This window comes from Coffea arabica, chromosome 2e (genome assembly GCF_036785885.1).
Source record: "Coffea arabica cultivar ET-39 chromosome 2e, Coffea Arabica ET-39 HiFi, whole genome shotgun sequence".
NCBI classification, from domain to species: Eukaryota; Viridiplantae; Streptophyta; class Magnoliopsida; order Gentianales; family Rubiaceae; genus Coffea; species Coffea arabica.
Genome location: NC_092313.1, coordinates 5,072,165 through 5,092,865, shown reverse-complemented (window position 1 = coordinate 5,092,865; position 20,701 = coordinate 5,072,165). Strand labels below are relative to the sequence as shown.

The following is a 20,701-nucleotide window of genomic DNA, read 5'->3' as shown; positions in this document are numbered from 1 at the left end:
GCCTAGGGCGCAACATTTAATAAAATACCTCACCAAAGCTTAAAATGTGACTACAATTTTATTTCCAGAAAATACAAGATCAAGCAATCGAATGATCAGATACTGTCAAAACTCTGAACCGAGTGACAAATCAAACGGCAAGGGAAAGAAAAACCCCTTGATCCTCGTGTTATTACAACAGCTCCAAAACAAAACAAGAAAAATAAGAGGCTACTAGCGGTGGCATTAAGACTCGGCCCAAAAAAGTCAGCCGCACAGTTTCCTCTCAGCTGCCACAACTAGAATTAGACATGAAGACTAGAAAGCAGCCAATCTCCAGAACTGCATCCGTGAAAGTCACAGGTAGGATCCGAGCTGCACTTTATCGGATGGTAGCGACACTAAGCTAACGGAAAGCTATTTCTAGTGAACATAAAATGGTAAAGAGTTGCTCATTGTCTCAAACAAGTTATAGCTCAAAATGGTGTGCCTGCGCATCTACATTCTTGCAATTGAAAAGCCAACTTAACAATTTTGATATCCTGCTGCTCGCATGTCTGTTTTCTGATTGTTCTACATTTACATTGCAAAGTGCATCGTAGTCGTGCTTCAAATGAGGTGCAGCTATTTGTTGCTGAAAGAACAGGGAATGGATTTTTAACAAATTAGATTGAAACATAATGTCTTAAAACCCAGTTCAGAATACTGTGATGTGCTATCAAGAAGTGATACCTTAAACACGTCAAATGGACATAAATCAGAGTTCTTGCAACCCTATACACAAGGAAAAAACCATAGACAAAGTTAAAAGTTAAAAAGAATGAGAGGGAACATAAAAGAGAGCTGGAAAACATGGCCAGGGTCCAAGAACAAGAAAGGAAAGAAAAAAAAAAAACTCCTCATACAGCTAATGTACTACAAAGAGTTGAACAATTACCTATTAGAAAGCGCAAAAAATTAATTGAAAGGAAAAGAAAGAAAAGAAGAAGCATGCACTTTGAAAAGAATTTTCAAAAGTTCCAGTTCATGACAGATAGATAAAAGATTGACTGAGAAAATGGAAATGATTAACATTTGCTGGCATCAGTATTTGCTAAAACATTTGCTCATTGCAAAAATAAAAGAACAAGTCGATGAAGTCTTTGTATGACAAATAGATTAACACAAGGAAGATGTTCTCATAAAATCCATGAAGAGCTTACCGGCATTGGAACTGGATGTTCATTATGTTGTACATGTACAAAATACTTGCTTGAATTGTTGTCAGAGCAGCTGTAGAGGACTAATACATTGTTTCCAGCAAAAGGTGCCACAATGCTACCTTTCCAGTTCCTCTTTTGCGGTGGCTTAGGAGGCAGTTGTAAAGGTTCTTCCCTTTGTATTCGGTCAAATTCTGCAGTATCCAGTAGGAATAAGACTACTAATAAGCGGCATATAGAAATATAACCAAGGATGCACAAAACGTGAATACACTCACCTGGTCCTTCAAGAAAGAGTCCAAGTAAACAAGAAAATGGAAGCAATGTTTCTGCATGAGCAAAACGCAATCTTGCCTTCTCATAACTCCCTGGGACATATCCCTCTGCAAAAAAAAAAACAATTTTGATGTCCCAAATCAGCTAGACTGGTGAATCCTCAGTTGACAGAGCATGTCCACTTCTTCTGCTGCTGTCAAACCACTTTACAAGAATCCAATAATGCATTGGAAAAGCTTTTGATTTCCACGGTTACTATATGGTCATAAATTAGGAATACTATGCCAACTCACAAGTCAATTTTATGCAAGAACACAAGAATCCCACTTAAGCAAAATGACTGGCACTAAGATAACATGCACGGTACAGGAAGGAACATTTTCAGTTCCTTTTCTCTGAGACGGCCAGCATACACTCACATTATATTGGAACCATTTGACCTAATGGTTTTCCAACAATGTCACTAGAACTTAACTACAGATGCATAAATTCTGCCTATTTCCTTTCCCTTGACCAACTTTATCTGCTTCCACTCTATTTCTTTTTATTATTTCAAACTTCCTTATGCTAAAGTAGATTTCTTATTTCTTTAGTCCATCTTGCACCAAACACTAAATCGTTCAGAAAATCTATTGGTTTACTAATACAATGGGTACTGATTTAGAATACCGCCTACTTTAGACTGGCAACATGTTATAGTAAAATTTCAGATCCGTCAAAATAATTTTCTTCACATAACTCAAAACTTCAACTCCCTTGTCCCGCCAAAAAACAAAGTAATGGTATGTAAAGGTAAAAGACCATAAAAAATTAGTTTATTGGTATATTTCACCTTCTTTAGCTTTAATTGCTTGCTCCATGGACTCAATAACATCTTGAAGCAATGGCACTCCCATTCGGTAGTTTAAAGAATTACCATAGCCTTTCAGTATGAATATCTCCAGATCATCTGTCCACTCCAATAAAGCAACCTAGAAGAAACTTTGGTCAGAGAGAATCAGATCCAAGGACTAATTACATACTGCTATAATTCCGACAATAGTAACATAATATACAAGATGATGACTGAACATGCAGTTATAACCAAAGCCCGTAAGAGTTTAGGGTCTGGTAAAATTTCCCATCTGAATTCCAGGAATCTAGGACATCTTCAAATAAGAAGCATGTAACAAGATTATTGCCAAGTGCAGTGGGCAAAAACATAAAGAGTTAGGATGTAACCTCAGATGGACTGAACAGACCACAAGCTTGGTCATATATCTCCAGTAAGGATGCTTCCTGGAACAAACAAGTCAGTTTGCAGTGAGATGATATAATAATTTCAATTAAATCATGAAAGGATACTTAATTCAGCAGTATGCCATCAGGATACTGGATACGCTGGTACCTGTTTGCATAGTAACCACAAAGAAGAAGTATCCTTTCTTGTGAAGTTTAACCCGTAACGCTGAACCAGTGCAGTAGTAATTTCATCTAAGACAGGCTCCTTCAATTTATCAACAGCAGGTTCCTGACTTCTTCTAAAACTCTGCGTACACAGATAAAAAAAAAAAGCAATCCCTAAACTTTTGATCCTCTCGAGACAGTGATAAACATCAATCCAACTTTGGGACACGTGAGATACATTTATATTTTGTTAATATCCCTTTTCCCACCTCAAACCACAAGCAACTGTTGAAAAGGAACCATTGGATTAGGTTTGTCAAAGCTGTTCTTCCCCTAAATTACCCTTCTAGAGTTTAGTGGATGTTTAGTGAATTAATAAATAAGTATGATAAAACTATTTGGATAAAGAGGGAAATCTTGCATGTATACTATGTGGCTGATGGAAGAAAAGGTAAAATCAGCGACATGCCACAGTACAAGCACTGATTCAGAATCTAATCATGTAAACTCAGAGATCACATCATAAGATCTATAAAAGTACCTTATAATTTTGACAACAATCATGAAATCTTAGCACTGTGTCACTAGCACGGCTTTCACTTATCACAGCAAATGCACGATGATGTCCTGGGCCAAGATTCCCTTTTCCACTGAAGAGACCCATGCCAAATGCCACCGCACTAGCTGACGCCCGAGGAACCTACTCAATCGCAGAAGCTAATAATTAAGGCTAAGAATGTAATAGAGAAAATTATGGCTGCTGCACCATCAATCTTTTGTTGCTCAGAAATGCAGCCATAAAAGACAGGAACAACTTCGGTAAGTTGGTTGTCATGTGCATGTGCTAAATTCTTATAACAGATACGCTTCAGATGCGAAGCAAATACGAGGATAAAAGGTCTCAAGGAGAAATGTAAGTTATTTTGATGACACTACAAATTTGCAGCTATTAAAGCTATTCTGTGTATGGTACAGAGCAAAACCCAACACATAAGTTCTCATCAATCAGGCAACCTACCAAAACACAAAGCATTAATTCCCTATATACATCTATTATCTCCCATCCGATAAACCCCATAACATAATGAATTAAACCAACATACCAGTGGTCACCCCTAGTAAACTGTAAACCAAGTTCCACGACAGAAAACCAAAAGTTCACCAGATTGGTTCTCCAGGCCTCAAGAGGCATGGATAGCCTTCTGGCCTGCTTTTAATGTCACAAATAAAAACTCAAAACATGTCTCATAAATATATGTAAAAAAGAATATTAAGATAGTGAACCTGTGTTGCTTTTATCGGATATATGTCAGGGCGGTAGTCCTCATTAAACAATTCCAGAAACATATCTCTGATTCTAATTCCAAGATGGTATAGGTCATCTTCACCTTCGCAGATCAACTCCCCACCCGTAAGCTTTCCTTTCCAAGGAGATTTCCATCCCCAAAACCAGGAAGGAATCTTGTCGGACGACTGCTTCAGCTCTTTTGCATCATGCAAGAGGACTTCCAAGCGGGAGGCCAGGGCATCAAATTCTCTCATCTTTTTCTTAGTTGGAGCACGTGTACCATGCCTTGCCTGCAAAACAAACCTTTTCATTTATTTTGAAAGTTCTGATGAAGTTGCGTGCAATAATGTGCTATCATTTGCACAGCATCAATAGAGTGTTGAAACTGTTGTTATGACAAAAGGAAAATAGATATTGGACAAGACATTACCCAACTCCAACTTCAGATTACATACTGTAAACCTAAGTTTAGGAAGCTGATACTCTAAATTTCATAAAGTCTACTCCCATTTTGGTAGCCAAAACAAGGATATCAAAGTCAAAACTTAGACAAGATACAAAATTTTGTACGAAGGAAGAAAACAATTAAGGATTCTATATTTTTCCAGAGTAGGTACGTTTTCTTTTCAATGCAATAGCATCTTCGTACCTCGAAAAAAATGTAACAGTTTCTTTGTTCCATAAATTAACTGACTTAGACAAGTGTCTAGGATTCTTTATGTGATTATGAACTACTTATTGGTATTAGGATCCGAAAGACGTCTTGCTGTAGCTATTCACCACTCTCTCTCATGGAAGTGAAGTCTATGAGACTATTAGAGTAATGTTTGAGATAAAGATGACTAATGAGAAGATGAACGAGCTAGCATCACCTTTATACCCTAAACATGAAAAGTAGTGCTACCTATTACCACTTGAACAACAAGTGAAAGCATTTAAAACGTCATTATCACAAACATAGCTCTGAATCGTTGTTATTAAGTCACCAGGATACGCTTCACTGACATCCCAATCTTGAAACAATCAAAGAGTGATGATAAACGAATATTACCACAAGATTTAAATGGATTGGAGTACAATGCTCAGGAATTTTTGATGGTACAAATGAATTGCTTGTAATGTCTTTCACAACACCGTATCTGAAACAAACAAAAATAATCAGAATTCAGTACCGCTATGTCAACAAAAAAAAAATTTCCTACAAACTTAAAGGCTCTTTTAAATCCAAATGACACCGACTCTATTGACTTAGTGTCCCCCCTCCCCCTTTCCCCCTTCCATTTCCGAGTAAAAGCTTAATGCTTTAGTAAGCGCAGCAAATCAAGAAAAACATAGCTAAAATTTTACTTTTTCAATTTGTTAAGCAAAGACAAGTTTGTAAGCTTTCCCAATTACTAGACTTTTGCTCCTTCATTTACGAAACAGACCGCAAAATCAGCAACACGCATGTGCATAGTAAAAAAACACTCCAGTGACGGTGCTGTTCGCCTGAAATTCTACGCAACAAGATAATTCCTCATTGTACCAACAAAGAAAAAACAAAAATACTGAAAATAAAAAGTAAAAAGTAAAAGTCTCATTTTCACCAAATCGAAAATGTAAACTAAGTAGTATGTAACATTACCAACCTCGATACCGTTGAAAGATGATGCCGGACATCAAAGTTTTCATCAGCGGCTGAAATTGTAGCCGTCCCCGCCGCCGCTAAACATATATACACTAGAATTAGCATAAATCTGGTCATCGGAAATCGGAATTCTCTGGTTAACACTTTCTCCCTCTACAGGTTTCCGGCGATGTGTGTCGTCCTTTTGTTGAGGAATTTGAACGAAACCTCGGCTTCCTATTCCTGCTCCAAGTCATAAGACCGCGGCTTCCTTGCGTGCAGAGCAGTGTACTTTCACTTTAGTTTGGAATGGTTGGATGAGTTTATGATGTTGTCAAAAAAGTGCAAATGGATCGCCGGATGGAAGGCACGTGTAATTTATACAGGAGGCTTTCCCCAAAGAAGATCCGTTGCGTGCTCTCATTCTCTTTCTTTATTTTTTGGGTCCAGTGGCCCGAAGGCCCATTATTTGGTAATTAATCTAGGGAAAATTGCATCAATGTGTTACCGATGTGAAGTTTTAGTTCTTTAAAATTAAAATAAGCAATTTGGGTTCTTAAGAAATTTAAAAAAAAAATCTCACTTTTGATCCCTGATTTCCTTTCCAGTTGAATTTTTGGTTGAAATGAATCACGGACACATCATATGGCCAATTTTTAAAGGATAAATATGGCAACTCACTTAAATATTGATCAAATTTCTCACTTAATCCACTATTTTTCCTAATTCTTTTCTACCCAAACCCTCTGACTGTGAATCTATTGTGCATTTCATTCTTTGTGGGATTGATTTAGGTTGATTTTTGGGAAGAAAAAATCGAGTCTAATCAGTGAATGTTGTTTTGGAGGTTTTTTAATGACTAAATTTTCAGTTAATTTTATGGTGTAATGGGTTGAAACAAAATGTTTGTCTTACTATTATGAAACCTCCTGCACGACGAATTGGATCATTTTTATATGTTTTGCCATATTTCAGTCTTTGAGTATGAAAATGGCATTCTCTTGTTTACAGTTATCTGATTCAAATTTCTCATAGGACATTGATTTTTAGGATCGAAGAAGTCATTCAGTGTAATTTGATAGTAATTTTATTTGAGTTTTATGAAGAAATTAGAGTAAGGAACTTAAAATTTTCGATTTCTCGTTTGATCATTTGATTTGTGTTTATGTAGCGATTTTGAATTTGATTTAAAAGTTGAGTATGTTTGAAATGACTCAGGGACTTGATTGATGCCAAAATCAAGTTGTAAAATATGTTGAAATAATTTTCTGACCAGTTATGACGGAAAATCATAAAAAAAACTAGCAAAGAAGGAGATGAGATGTGAATCTGGCTAGAATTCGACTAGAAGGCGACCAGAAACCAAAAGGTAAGTTTTTTTTTTATTTACTGGGGACTAAAATTATTCATTTGATTCTAAAGAACTAAAATTTTATATTAATAATACGCGAGGGACAATTGATGCAATTTCTCTCAAAATTGACAACTGGATTTGAATAGAATTAGGGTTAATCACATTTTATCCCCTTAAAGAATACCCCATTTCTCAGTTTACCCCCTAACCTTTAATTTTATTCACTTAACCCCCTTTAGGACAAAATTGCCCTCGCATTATTTTGACTTTTCATTTACCTTGTTTTCCTTTCTTTTATTTCTTTTTCTCTTTTTTCTTTATTTAATTCTTCCTCTTTCCCACAAAAAACTTCACCTTAATGATTGAAATTAAAAAAGAGGAATTGTGGAGATCTATCTTTTCCTTAAATGATTAAAAAAATATTCAAATCACTTTCCTAAAATACAATTTTTTTAGCCTTTCAATTCTTTTAATTTTGGATTTTCCTCTTTCCTTTTTAATTTCTCATTTTATTCTCAAGAAAATATCTTAAGATGAAATTGTGACCTAATTAATAATCATCAATTGAAATTTGTGACACATGGCATCATACAAAAAATCAAAATTAGTTTTTGATGCCTTTTAAATCTTCACCCAGAAATATGCAATTACAAACTCAAAATAAAAATTTTCGTTGAAATGGAATTTCTATTGGGAAGGATGAAAGAGAGAAGAAAGAGAAAAAGAAATAAAAGAAGGAAAACAATTTCATCTTATGATATTTTCTTGAGAATAAAATGAGAAATTAGAAAGGAAAGAGGAAAATCCAAAATTAAAAGAATTGAAAGGTTAAAAAAATTATATTTTAAGAAAGTGATTTGAATATTTTTTTAATCATTTAAGGAGAAGATAGATCTCTGTAATTCCTCTTCGTTAATTTCAATCATTAAGGTGAAGATTTTTGTGGGAAAGAGGAAGAATTAAATAAGAATTAATCTTTCCTACACTGACAGTGTATACACTATTAACGTTGGATGATTGACAACTATACCAAATTTAAATTTGAAATTCAACTTTTGCACACATGTCATGAATCCAACGATGATAGTGTATATACCGTCAGTGTAAGAAAGATTTACTCATTAAATAAAGAAGAAAGGGAAAAAGAAATAAAAGAAAGGAAAACAAAGTAAATGAAAAGTCAAAATAATGCAAGGGCAATTTTGTCCTAAAGGGGATTAAGTGAGCAAAATTAAAGATTAGGGGGTAAACTGATAAATGGGGTATTCTTTAAGGAGATAAAATGTGATTAACCCGTAGAATTATACCTTGTACACTCCAGGGGGAAAAAATTGTACTAGAATTATGAGTACTTGATAACGAAAACTCTTTTTTTTTTTTTTTTTTTTTTTTGAGGCTTAAGAGGAGAACCTCACATGGAGGAGAAGAAATCTCTAATTCAAGATGTTGCGCAGAATGAAATTAGTTCCACGGTCAACGACAGAACATCCCACGGCTAATTCTGGGACATCTTCGGCTGCCCATGCGAGATACTTTGAATGAGCTATTTTTTCAAAAGTTCTTCTGAGATACTTTGCAAAGTGATCTTCCCACATCCCACCACTTTCTGATATTTCGAATCACCTTCTCTGCTCCTCATATCTTCAAGAAAGTCTGACAATGGAGCTATGAGTTTCGTATAGGGTATTACCATTTCGTTACTCATGTACCTTGTATTTGTAGATTACTTTACTTCCTTTGGGACTTGAGATACTTTACTTCCTTGTATTTGTAGTTTCCAGCACAATTTTCCAGGGATTTCTGCCACATCGTCGTGGCCGGCCTTATCCTTCGGATCACTTTTTAGCTCTTTGTTTTTTCAGCTCAAATTTTTGTATTTCTCAACCATTTCCAGCCAAGGGGGAAAATGGCCTTGAAGCTTGAATTTGACTCTTAATCAGAAGTCATCAAGCTGTGATCAAGTGCCATTTGTGTGGGAAAATTGAAACTTGGATTCAAGAATTCATCTGGCTTCTGTGACAGAAAAATCGGGTATCGACTGAACCGGAAAGTAGTCCACATAGGGCAATACAATTGCTTTTGTTTAAGGAAAGGCAAAAGCCAGGACTTTGGGAAAAAGAACAAAGAACGGCGCCCGCCCCACCATATTACGAACAATAGAAGTGCAGCCGCGCGCAAATGGAGGCTTAGAGCCCTGTGAAGATTCAATACAATTTGCAACTCTCCACTCGACCTGATCTTAATTTGATATTCAAAATAGAACATTAATCGATTTGTTTGGATAAGGTATTATTTGAAATATTATTTGAAATAATTACTGTAGCACTTTGGGAATATAAAAAGGTGAATTGAAAAATGTGTTTATGATACAAGCGAAATATTATTTGGAATAAGTTTTGTATCCAAACACTCCAATTATTATTTGGCTCACAAACAACAGTAAAACACAAACACCGAGATGCCCAATCAATTTATGCCGCTAAGTGTTTGAAGCACTACAACGTCAAAACCGACATAATGGTTGGGAGCAACTCACACTAGCTAGAAACATATATATATATGTATGACCATTTCTAACGCAGATTTAAACATCACTACTTAATTTGTCAAAAGGCTCAAAGCACGAAGGTCTAAGTTTCACGGTGCTCAACTACTACGAACCTATAAACTAAAGGCATTCATCATGACCTTTTTTATCAACAGCTCAAGCAAATTTCCGCAACTACATCCCACCAAAATCTCTAAAGCCAACAATCTAAAACAAAATGCTCCATCAAGCGACAGCTTCCTAGTGCTCATGAAGGAGCGCTTGATCAAAGTGCCAGACACCTGAATTTCCAAAAGAAATAAATGTCTCAAAGAAAAGGACAAATAATAATTTCATCCACAGGAAGCAGCACGTATATATATAGAGAGATGAACAAATTGAAGCATGAGAAGTTAGTTCCAACTGTACCATGTCCTTTGCCCACTCTTCTCAGCTGAGCCACATACTCCGAGATCTTCTTTATTGCCTCCACCTATTAACGAGAACCCAAGTATTGTATTAAAAAGCATGCAACATACACATAAGTAGTAGACTTGATTTGGGGTTTATCTGATTACTATAATTTTAGTAACTACACAAGAGCAGAGGCCTTCTTATCACCTGCTCAACTAAAAATTCACTTTCAACAAAATCAGCCAACTGCGCGTCATTGTTTTGGGTGGCAACCTGTTGCACAAAGTTAAAACACAGCTCAGCAAAAACCCATCAAGTATCTGGTCCCAAAATTTCACAACTCAAATTCATGGTTGGTTGAAGGACCATGATATTCAAATCAGAACTTAATTGGACCCAACTCTAGATGATGTCCTATCACAAAGTAAAATTCGCAGCAGTTAAAAAGAACCCAAAAAAAAAAAAATTAATGTTGTATGTCTTACACCATGTAACTTGAGAAGCTTCTCATTCACCAACTTCTCGAAACACAATGCAATCTCCATAGCTGTGTGACAAATCAGAACCAACCTTAAGTTGATACCAGAAACATCATAAACAGTAACAACGACGAAAAGTTCAAAAGACAATCCAGGGAAGATAGAAATACAAAGGGGCTAATTAGGCAATTCTAGACAAAACCTTACAAAAGGAACCATTTAAAATTCATTCCCATTAATCAAAAATAGTGACAACACACTAACAAACGAAAGGAGAATTAACTGTGTGCCTGCGAGTGAAAACTACTTGGGTGATATTTTACACGGGATATTGCGCTACTAATTAATGAAATGAAACATGCTGAGCTAAGGCGGCCCATAGCAAAACCTGGTCCCTGTTTGTTGTTGATGTTACATGTCAAAAAATGGCCAAAGATCATTGGTAAGTCACCCATATAAAAATCTAGTCCTCATTTAATAATGACACATACTATTCCAAAGAAAATAGCCACCCATTCATTTGGATAAGCATTGGAATGGAAAATCATTTACTACTTATTAAAAAAAATCAGGGGAGTCCATCAACAAAAGCTACAACAGCATTACCATTCAGTGCGTCTCCTTTTTCTGGGTGATCGAACTCGGTATTTGGCTTGTTTATGCACTCCAACTTCACTCTCCCACCTCGTTTGTTCTGTTATAGGAGCGCAATAATGAATCTCGAGAAATTAAAACGCATACAAGATATATATATATAATTAAAACCAGAATGGATTAAAAATAAAACGATGCGTATCAACAAACACCTGATACTCCATCAATTTTTCAGCATGGTCCCTTTCCTCCTCACTGGATTCCTTGAAAAATCTACGAAAATGAAATAACAATTTAAAAAAAAAAGGAATTATTTAGAAAATTTGCCAACATATAAGTGAATATAGTACACAGTTAAAAAGGTTATGCGAAATATTACTTGGCAAGACCCTTGAGAGCAACGTTATCCCTATCAAAATAGGCAAACAGGGCATGGTATATGTACGAAACAGTATATTCCACACTGCCACAAAAAGGGAAGGAAAAACATATCAAAAGTCATGACCCGACCCATTATATCACTGCAAGGAGAAATGAAAATTTGAGAGACAAACTTGATCTGTTCGTTGATAGCGGCTTCGCAATCATCAACAAACTTGTGGCGAGCAAGGGACGCTTGAGGGGCGGAAGGCACAAGCATAAGCTCCTTCTTCACTTCTTCAAAGGGCTCAAAAAGGATACCGGTCAAAGGTTGATTGTTGGTTTCCTTCTTAGCATACACAACCAAGCCCCCATTTCCATCCCTCGCCGGGAAGTTCTTTGTCAACACAGAGCCTTGGCGAGAAAATTGGGTAGAAAACGAAAACAGGGGACCCAAGTTCTCCCCTTTAGCAGGATTCAGAAGCGCAAAAGCAGGCGCAGCCTTCAGCATCATTCTCTCTTCTTTTTTTTTTAAAACGAAGAAACAGCCGTGGCTGTGGAGTTTAGAGGGGGGAAAATCTTTGAGGAGAGAGATCTGCGATGGTGAGTGACTCGGAAGGGAGTGTGGCGAGGGTAAGATATAAAGCAGAGGGAAATGGTGAGGACCGTTGGATGATTGACACGTGAAGGGACAGGATTGAATGATGGGAACAGGCGCGTGGCAGACTCGTGGTCGTGGCAGATATGGATACCTGAAGATGCTTCTGGGTCGTTTTGTCGTGGAATCTGAATGGGTTATCTGTGCCAGCTGGTCCGCCTCAAAATGCTTTTCCAGGCAACATTTTCTCTTTTTTTTCGCCCTTTTTTTTTCGCGGCCTACAGTTTCTTTTCCTTCCTTTTTGGCTATTAAAAAATGTGTTTTTGTTTGGAAAGGTGATCTGATTATTGTGGCCTTTTCCGGGGAACTATAACGGTGTTGCTTTGAGAGGGCAAAATCGCAAAAGTGGGGAGGTAGGATCTTGTTTTTATTTTGGGTTTGCACTGTTACGAATAATAATCTTTTTGAAACTCGAAAAGCAGTGTGAACGCATCAAGATACCCAATGCAGAGAACAATTGGAAAATCCTTGAATTATTGATTTGATTTATGAAAAGAAAATTATTGATTTGTTTATTTCGAACTTAATAAATGGTAGGTACATTCGTAGATATTTATGAGATTCGCACGTTCAATCCTCTATTTCTTCCTCTCTTTTTTCCCCCTTGTGCTTTATACGGCTTATAAGTATAATCTCATTTAAATTGAAAGCAAATCAACCTATTTTGACGTTGAAGTCGCTATGAAGAATAAAACAAGTCAGCTTTTTAGCAGTGCTGCTAGTGGTTTCGTTTAACCAATAATACATGAAGAAATAGAGAAAATTCTATGGTCCCCTTCTTAAATTTTATCGTTCAGTAGTTTATATTTTAAATGTTTGAAATTTTTACACTCTCGAGGTAAAAAAAATGCTTGTTTTACTATCTAGCGGTAAATTAAATTAAATTTGTTTTTAGTATAAATAGGAGATTTTGAACTTGAAATCTCTGACTTAAATTCGAATATATGATAACAAAAAGAACCGTAGAATCTCCAACAAAAATATAGGAAAATTCAATGTTCACTTTAGGTTCTATTCCTTCAGTATATATCTCTTAATGATGATAGTACTTTAAATTCTAAAATTTGAATTCGTTACAATCTAATAATTAAAATCACTTCTTTTATAAACCAACGGTAAATTTAATTTGAAATAACTTTTTATATACTGATAGTGTAACGATTTTTTTACACTAACAATTTTAAATATACGATACATGCGCATGATTTAAAATTCGAATTCGAATTTATATTATACAACACAATTTTACATGCGATACATGCGCATGTGTACGATGGTCTGTGCAATTCTAAGGCGAGTTGGAAAGCGACCAGCAGCAAATAATTCTCGAGGCACCCATCTTCATCCAGAAATAAAACTCCGTGCTATTCTTTTAAAATTGACATGCAAGCTTGAAAATTCCAGGAAACTAATAGTACATAACAAGGCAATTTTTTTTTAATTACTAGTATTTTTTTTAATGGGGCTGAGCGATTTAGTCCGACTGATCGTTCTGAAAAGGGAAGCGCTGACATAAATAAATACAAGCAAACTGAAAAGGAGACTCGAGAAGCAGATGCCAATTCATTTGGCCAGGGGTACTTAAATGGTTAATTGTCCAAAATAAGTAATTGTGGTAATTGGAACCCACTGCCCTCGAACTGCCAATTGCTGCTAGCTCACGAGATATCAACTGGACCACGAATCAGTACATCAATTCAGTTCGTGGTATACATCGATATTGATATGGAAAAGGAGGAGGATGAGACAGAAATACTCAATCACTAGCCCTGGACCGTTTACCGGTCCAGAAAGTGAGGTAAAATAAAGAGAGGATTACCTCTTCCCTCATATTTGTTTGACAAGAACATCTTTTCAGAGGAAAAAAAATAGGTAGTTAGTGACAGTTATGGACATTTTTTCTGTAAAATTTGACATAAAATAAGATTTCCTCATATTTGTTTGACAAGAACATCTTTTCAGAGGAAAAAAAATAGGTAGTTAGTGACAGTTATGGACATTTTTTCTGTAAAATTTGACATAAAATAAGATTTCCTCATATTTGTTTGACAAGAACATCTTTTCAGAGGAAAAAAAAAAAGGTAGTTAGTGACAGTTATGGACATTTTTTCTGTAAAATTTGACATAAAATAAGATTTAAAAAAAATTGAAGGGAAGTGGTTGAAAATTTTCTAAAATTTTTGACTAAAAATTAACAACAAATATAAAAGCACCTAAATTTCCTTGTACGTCTCACACTTTTCCTTACTTACAATTAGAGCTGCAAACGAATCGAACCACTCACGAGTGGTTCGAGTCAAAACTCGACTCGAGTTCGAGTCGAGTTCAAACCGATCAAATAGAACTCGAACTCGAGTTCGAATTTAAAATATTTAGTGCTCACGAGTTCGGGTATATATATTTTTTATTTTTATTTTAATAGTAAATTTACATATATATTCATAAAATTTTATTATTTATTAAGAACAAATATTATTTTATTTTTAAAAAAAATAATTTTTTTTATTAGCTCGAGCTCGAACTCTAGTTTTAAATTAGCAGTTCATTGAGTTCAAGTTCTATAAAATTAAATCGAGACTCGTATCGATTAGTCCAAAACTCGACTGGTTTGCAACCCAACTTACAATCATGTACCCGGTGTGAAGAGAAGTATGGGTTGCCAAATGACCAGATTGAGCGTGAACTAACAACCCTGCTCCTATAATGATGCTGCCACTAACCCTACAAAAAAAAAAAAAAAAAACCCGGATAACGTTTGCGTCCCACTGCCCAACTGGCAACTATATCGATTTTTTTTTTTTTTTGGTCTTGGGTTTACCAAAAATGCTAAAAAGAATATTGTTTATTTAGTAAAAATTGGGAAGTGGAAGTGGTGGGGGAGGGAGTTTAATCTTTTGTTTGAATATTATTTGAAATAATTACTGTAGTACTTTTTTGTGATGTAATGTATGTGAGATAAAAAGATGATTGAAAATATAAAATAATTAATTAAAAAATATATTTATAATACAAACAAAATATTATTTCAGATATTTTTACTATCCAAACACACATGCTACTCACTTAGAAATGGTGGGCCTAAAACTATGGCCGGGAAGAAGATACAAGATCTCGATAAGAAAGGATAATGTAGGAGGCATTTTCATCTCGCATATGGAATGATCACCCAAGAGAAAGAAGCTACGAAAAAGAAAACAAATAGCTAGTAGCTAAGGTCACTGAGGCACTTCGTTGGTTGTGATGTGATTTGTTCCGGTCATGGAAGACGCTGTGATTGGTGATTTGATATATGTTTACTCAACACTCTCATACCTGCTCCGTACACGCGGCAACTAAGCATACATGCTCCTAAAGTGATGTTGGCTTGTGATTTTGAACGCAATGTGCTTTTGTGTTTGGCCACGTTTGCATTGCCATTTCTCTTTAAAAAATTTTTAATATTTTTGGTGAACACATTTTAATTATTTTTTAATTTATCTACATCAAATCGATAAAATACATTATTTAATAAAAATTCTAAAAAATAGCAAATCAAACGTGTTTCAAGCAGGGGTAACAATTTCTTTTTTTTTTTGCTTAAAAAAAATACTCAATGTAACTACTAAACACTTATTCTTATTCTTAAATACACACACATATATATATCTATACTTTGACAATATTCATTAGTAGATATTGATACATGTCACTTAATTATAAATTAAATATGAACTTTAATTTTTCATATGTGATATGAATCTATACTCGTTAATATATACAGTGTTAGTGTATACAATATTAATCAAAAGTTAAAAGGTCGATGTAAATGTCACTATAACATGTTCTATTTAAACTAGTGCTCAATGCACATCCAATGTGTGTACAATAAAAAAAAATGATTTTTGTGATTATATATTTTAATAAAATTTTTATTACCAAAGCAAACATTAATCCTTTAAATATTTTACATAAAATAATTTTATATTGGTAGTTATATTATATAGGGATAGTTACATTGAAACGTATACTCAAATAGTTAAAAGTAAAAATAGTCATGAATAATTATAGGTAATTAAAGTAAAAGTAATTGTTATAAGGAAAGAAAATAAAGTTCATCAAGTAACCACAAGTATAAACTACAAACCCCTTTCTCGGACTTTATAGATGGTAAAATATGCAGACAAACTTTGACTGGGCTGGGCTAAGAATGTGATGTTGACAAAGTTCCAGCAAATCCAAACTTCTCCGAGCCCGTAACTGGTACTCGAAATCATTAAGAGAGTGGAAACTGGCCCATTTGCCAGTTGATTGTACATTTGCTACGCTCCATTATCTTCTGAGTTCTGATGGCTGATGCAAGTTTGTTGGGTTTTTTTTTTTTATATATATATCGTAACGGCACATTCAGTTTAACCTGACCTATTCGTACTCCTACCAAGAGGGAGGAACCTACTCTATGGGGTGACCCAACTGAGCCGGGGGAACCTGACGGCACATCTATGTTGGGTTCGATGTTATGTTGTTTACGGTTTCACCTTTCCAGGTTTGCACGTGCAATAGAAATTATTTTAGAATTGGACGATAAAGTACTAGATAAACAATCATGGAAGTTCATCAGAATTTCTAGCACATTACGTCATATTTTAACAAAAAAAAAAAAAAAAGTGAGAAAGGATTTACTATCACTTCAAATACACACAAATATCTGCTGGGCTAATTCAGCCATACACATATTAATTAAATAATACAATTATTTGTATCTTTGGTATATAGCACAGTTAATTTCTCGTGTGTGACATGCATTAAAATATAATGGAACTGGGCTCACTCAGTCATTGGAGAAATTCATAGCCGTCAAGCAATCCTGATAAATCATTCATCACCCAACATTGCGATTTTCTGGCTTAATGGATTGAAATATTTCACATAACGCCATCTGCAATAGCACTAACAAAGTCTATTGCACGGTTCATCTTGCGTATGGTATGATGCATGATATGTCATTCTTCTTAACCAAACATTTCAATATATACAAGCACGTACAATTTTTTTTAAAAAAAAGAAACACAGATTTCAAGCAAGAAAACCGGATGACAGGGAGATTCATTCATGACATAGAATAGATAAGAAAATGGGTAGAAGGAGAAGGACAGCAACAGTGACCCAAACGAGCATCTAAATATGTAATGCATGAATTTAATTGCGACCAAGCATCTCGAAAATGCATCTGTGTGCATATAATTACGATGATGCTCATTTAATGCTTGCGTTGGAGTTCTTACCAAACAACGAGACTCTGTCCTCGTCTCCCGCTTTCACAAGGAAAACCATTTGCGTTTGATGAACTAATTAAGCAGAGTTAATTGTGGAGAAAAAAATGAATAACGTAACCTAGAGAATCTTGGACTAATGCTGTATATCCAACCATTTGCGTTTAAGTAGCGTTACTCGATCCTCCAAGGCTAGGTCCGCCGGCGCTCCGGCATAGTGTTTTTTTTTTTTTTTTTTTTCAAATCTTGAATCAAATGCATATTATCATTTGTTGGTTCTGTTGATCATGTCCTCTAAAAGACCCTACTCTAGAGACTTGAAACTAAAACTTAGGCTTTGTTTGAATAGCATTTTTTTAGATTTTTTGTAGAAAAATTACTGTAACAATTTGATATATGTGAGACAATAAGGTGATTGATGTATGTGATTTTTCAGTGTTAAAGTTAAAAGTACTCATTTCTTTTTCTTTCTTCTCTTATAAAGATTAGAATCTCTCCTTAAATCGAAATATTTAATCTCTCGACGATAATTCTATGTGTCATTGAATCATCCATATTTATCTTCATCGCATGGATAAAACATTTGTTTAATCTTATATCGCAGCATGTGTCGTACCAACACATGCATTGAACAGTTAAGTTCTTTTGATAATTCTACGTGAGTATGATGACGTTAAAATAAATAAACAATGCCGATTCGGTTGCCGGTTCAGTAGGATTTGATGATACATTTCATCCCAAACAAAAAAAAAAAAATGTTTTAATGATACAAAGTCACAAATTGTTATTGGTTGAAACATGTACATTTTAGAGCTGCATAACACAAGGGAGGGAGGGTCCAGTCAATCATGTCTACTGGCTCGCGGGCTCGGAGTCTTCAATTGATTTTTCTCGAATGAACATTTCTCAACATTAGTCCGAGATTCTCAGCAATTTAAAAATAAATCGCGACTCTGAGGAATTCATTTGGAAAGAAGATCTCAAGGGGAAGGGGCGCTACATTTCCTCTGGAGGGCAGACAAATTAGAAAGTTGTTCGGATGAGCAGCAGTTTGATGAGGCCAGAGAAACTGTTTCTGATTAAGAAAACAAGAAAATTAAAGATTGGAATCATGTGACCGACAATTAATGCATGGCTTAGATTTTCCCAACTGCTGATTACAATACCAATCTATCTCTCCCTGCCAGTTTATATCGCGTAGTCGGGTTCGCATTAATAGCATTCAATATTTGATTTTAGATTTTTCGTTTCCTTCCCCCCGCCCCCCAAAAACAAATTTCTGATGCTTTGAGCCTCAATGGTTTTGCCTGCCAAATTAAATTACAAGACAAAACGAAAAAGAAAAGAATGGCTTCATTAAAAATCGAATTTATCAACCAAGAAAAATGTATGAAACCAATAACGACCACATTCTTAGTTTTGACGATTGCATAAATTGGGTGTTGAAATGGAGAATTTATCAGATTCATGAAGCTGTTGACCGAAGCATGAGAAAATAAATGCTGCATAATAAGGCCATTAGAGGCCTTTCCTTTGCGATTCCATGAATATTGCTATCACCATAATTATACGATGAAAATTCATGGAAGCTCACGGGCAGCTGCCTGCCGCCTGGGTGGAACTAAAGATCGTAATTAGGATTAACAATTGTACACAACTATAAGACGTGCATATATATATATATATATATAAAAGGATTAATCTTTTCTGTACTGACATTATGTACACTGTCAGTATTAAATAAGTGACAATCATACAATATTTATATTTAAAATTCAACTTTTATACATATATCACGAATTCGATACTGACAACGTATACATTAATATCGGTGTGTATATGATATATTCTATACAGAATCACAACTATATATGCGTGACATGGTGGGGGATAATTCAGATAAGGACGTAGGATGTTACATTCATGTACCATACAAATTTTCTTGTTTTTGTTACCTGCAGACACTAGTATCTTCAAATACAATGCGGTGCCTCCTAGGCACATCATATGTACAACTAAGCGCACGAGATTAATTATGCGGTAGGACCATAGTTAATCCGTCTCACGAAGTTGCTAATGTGTTGACCGTTGGTTTGATCAAGGCTAAGGCTGCTCCAATTTTGGGGCCCGACGAGATTATATATTCATTTGAGAATGGAGACTTGGGAGAGCTTATCAGCTAAATGTATTGTATTCACGTGAATGTCTGTCTTAACCAATGTTCACGTCCGTCCTTCGTATTCGAGTTTGAGTTTGAGTTTGATTTGAATTGAATTGAGTTAAGCTTCAGAATATTTTTTTTCCCTTGCTTTTCTTTTTCGTAATTATTATTTACTGTTGATACTATACTTGCTAATGCACCTATATTTAAATCCCTCTATACTCTTTAATTAATCACTACTCGGAAAGAAGCACTAAATGGGGTCTTGTAGTGTTCCTTCAACATTGAATTGAACTACGGAAGAAGAGTCAAAGGCTCAAACAAGAACGTGGAGACCAAACAACTCTTCTAGTCCTTTGTATATAGTAAGTAGTAAATAAAATGCCGACCAATCACAAGTGCTGGCGGCAGTCAACCCTCGATTTCGTTTCTAGCCTACGTGTCTCACCTCAGGGCCATCGATCAGGGAAGCTGCCTGTCAGATTGAATTCATAGACTCTGTCTACATGGATTAATTCTAGTAAATCAAAATCCCTCTCGCAATGGATCTTTTGTCCTACATCCTGTGCCACTCTCTGTGACACTTTTTATTATATTGCTATTTCTCCTTCATAAATATAATGTTTTCATTTTTTTTTGTTTCCTTAAAATCCAATAACTATTAATTCAGTAAAAAATAAATACAATAGCTTCAAAAAAGTAATGTATAATAGAAAATTAAAAAATACAGCAAAAAATTCATAAAAAATCTCATTTTTTATGCATTTTGATTTTTTGAGTTTGTTAAATTTTGTGTATTACTGAATTAATAGTTATTGGATCTTAAGCAAATAAAAAAGAATTAAAACATGATGTTTATGAAGGAGAAATAGCAATATAATAAAAAGTGGGACAGAGTGTGGAACAGAAGATCCGTTGCTAATCCCTCCTCTATTAATTAAAATATAAATCGACTGAGAAATTCCCCAAGAAAGAGAAACCAACCTTATTAATTACTGCTACGACTTTCATTCACAGGAACACTACTTTTATTTATAACCATAACGTTCTGCCGCATGATTTGAGGACTTTCTCAGAACTCAATAATAACTGAAAAGTTCTTTCTTATCTAAAGATATTCTAATCTCAGAAAATTATTAATCTGACATTGGCATTTAAAAGCCTTGATTAA

At 35.1% G+C, this 20,701-nt stretch overlaps 2 protein-coding genes across 2 annotated transcripts; both read right to left on the bottom strand.

The window, feature by feature from the left end:
- Positions 1-39: 39 nt before the first annotated feature.
- On the bottom strand, positions 40-6,045 carry LOC113730316 (uncharacterized). Its single transcript, XM_027254935.2, has 11 exons — positions 5,757-6,045; positions 5,180-5,267; positions 4,125-4,418; positions 3,382-3,540; positions 2,842-2,982; positions 2,676-2,732; positions 2,287-2,425; positions 1,457-1,561; positions 1,182-1,372; positions 712-753; positions 40-613 (listed from the first exon to the last, which is right to left on the bottom strand). The coding sequence occupies exons 1-11, from the start codon at positions 5,870-5,872 to the stop codon at positions 449-451; spliced, it is 1,497 nt and encodes a 498-aa protein (XP_027110736.2). The 5' UTR covers positions 5,873-6,045; the 3' UTR covers positions 40-448.
- Positions 6,046-9,482: 3,437 nt separating this feature from the next.
- Positions 9,483-12,084, bottom strand: LOC140036535 (ferritin-2, chloroplastic-like). The gene is made up of 8 exons (XM_072078357.1): positions 11,657-12,084; positions 11,482-11,565; positions 11,315-11,375; positions 11,115-11,202; positions 10,515-10,576; positions 10,237-10,302; positions 10,045-10,108; positions 9,483-9,917 (listed from the first exon to the last, which is right to left on the bottom strand). The coding sequence occupies exons 1-8, from the start codon at positions 11,974-11,976 to the stop codon at positions 9,877-9,879; spliced, it is 786 nt and encodes a 261-aa protein (XP_071934458.1). The 5' UTR covers positions 11,977-12,084; the 3' UTR covers positions 9,483-9,876.
- Between the last annotated feature and the right edge of the window lie 8,617 nt (positions 12,085-20,701).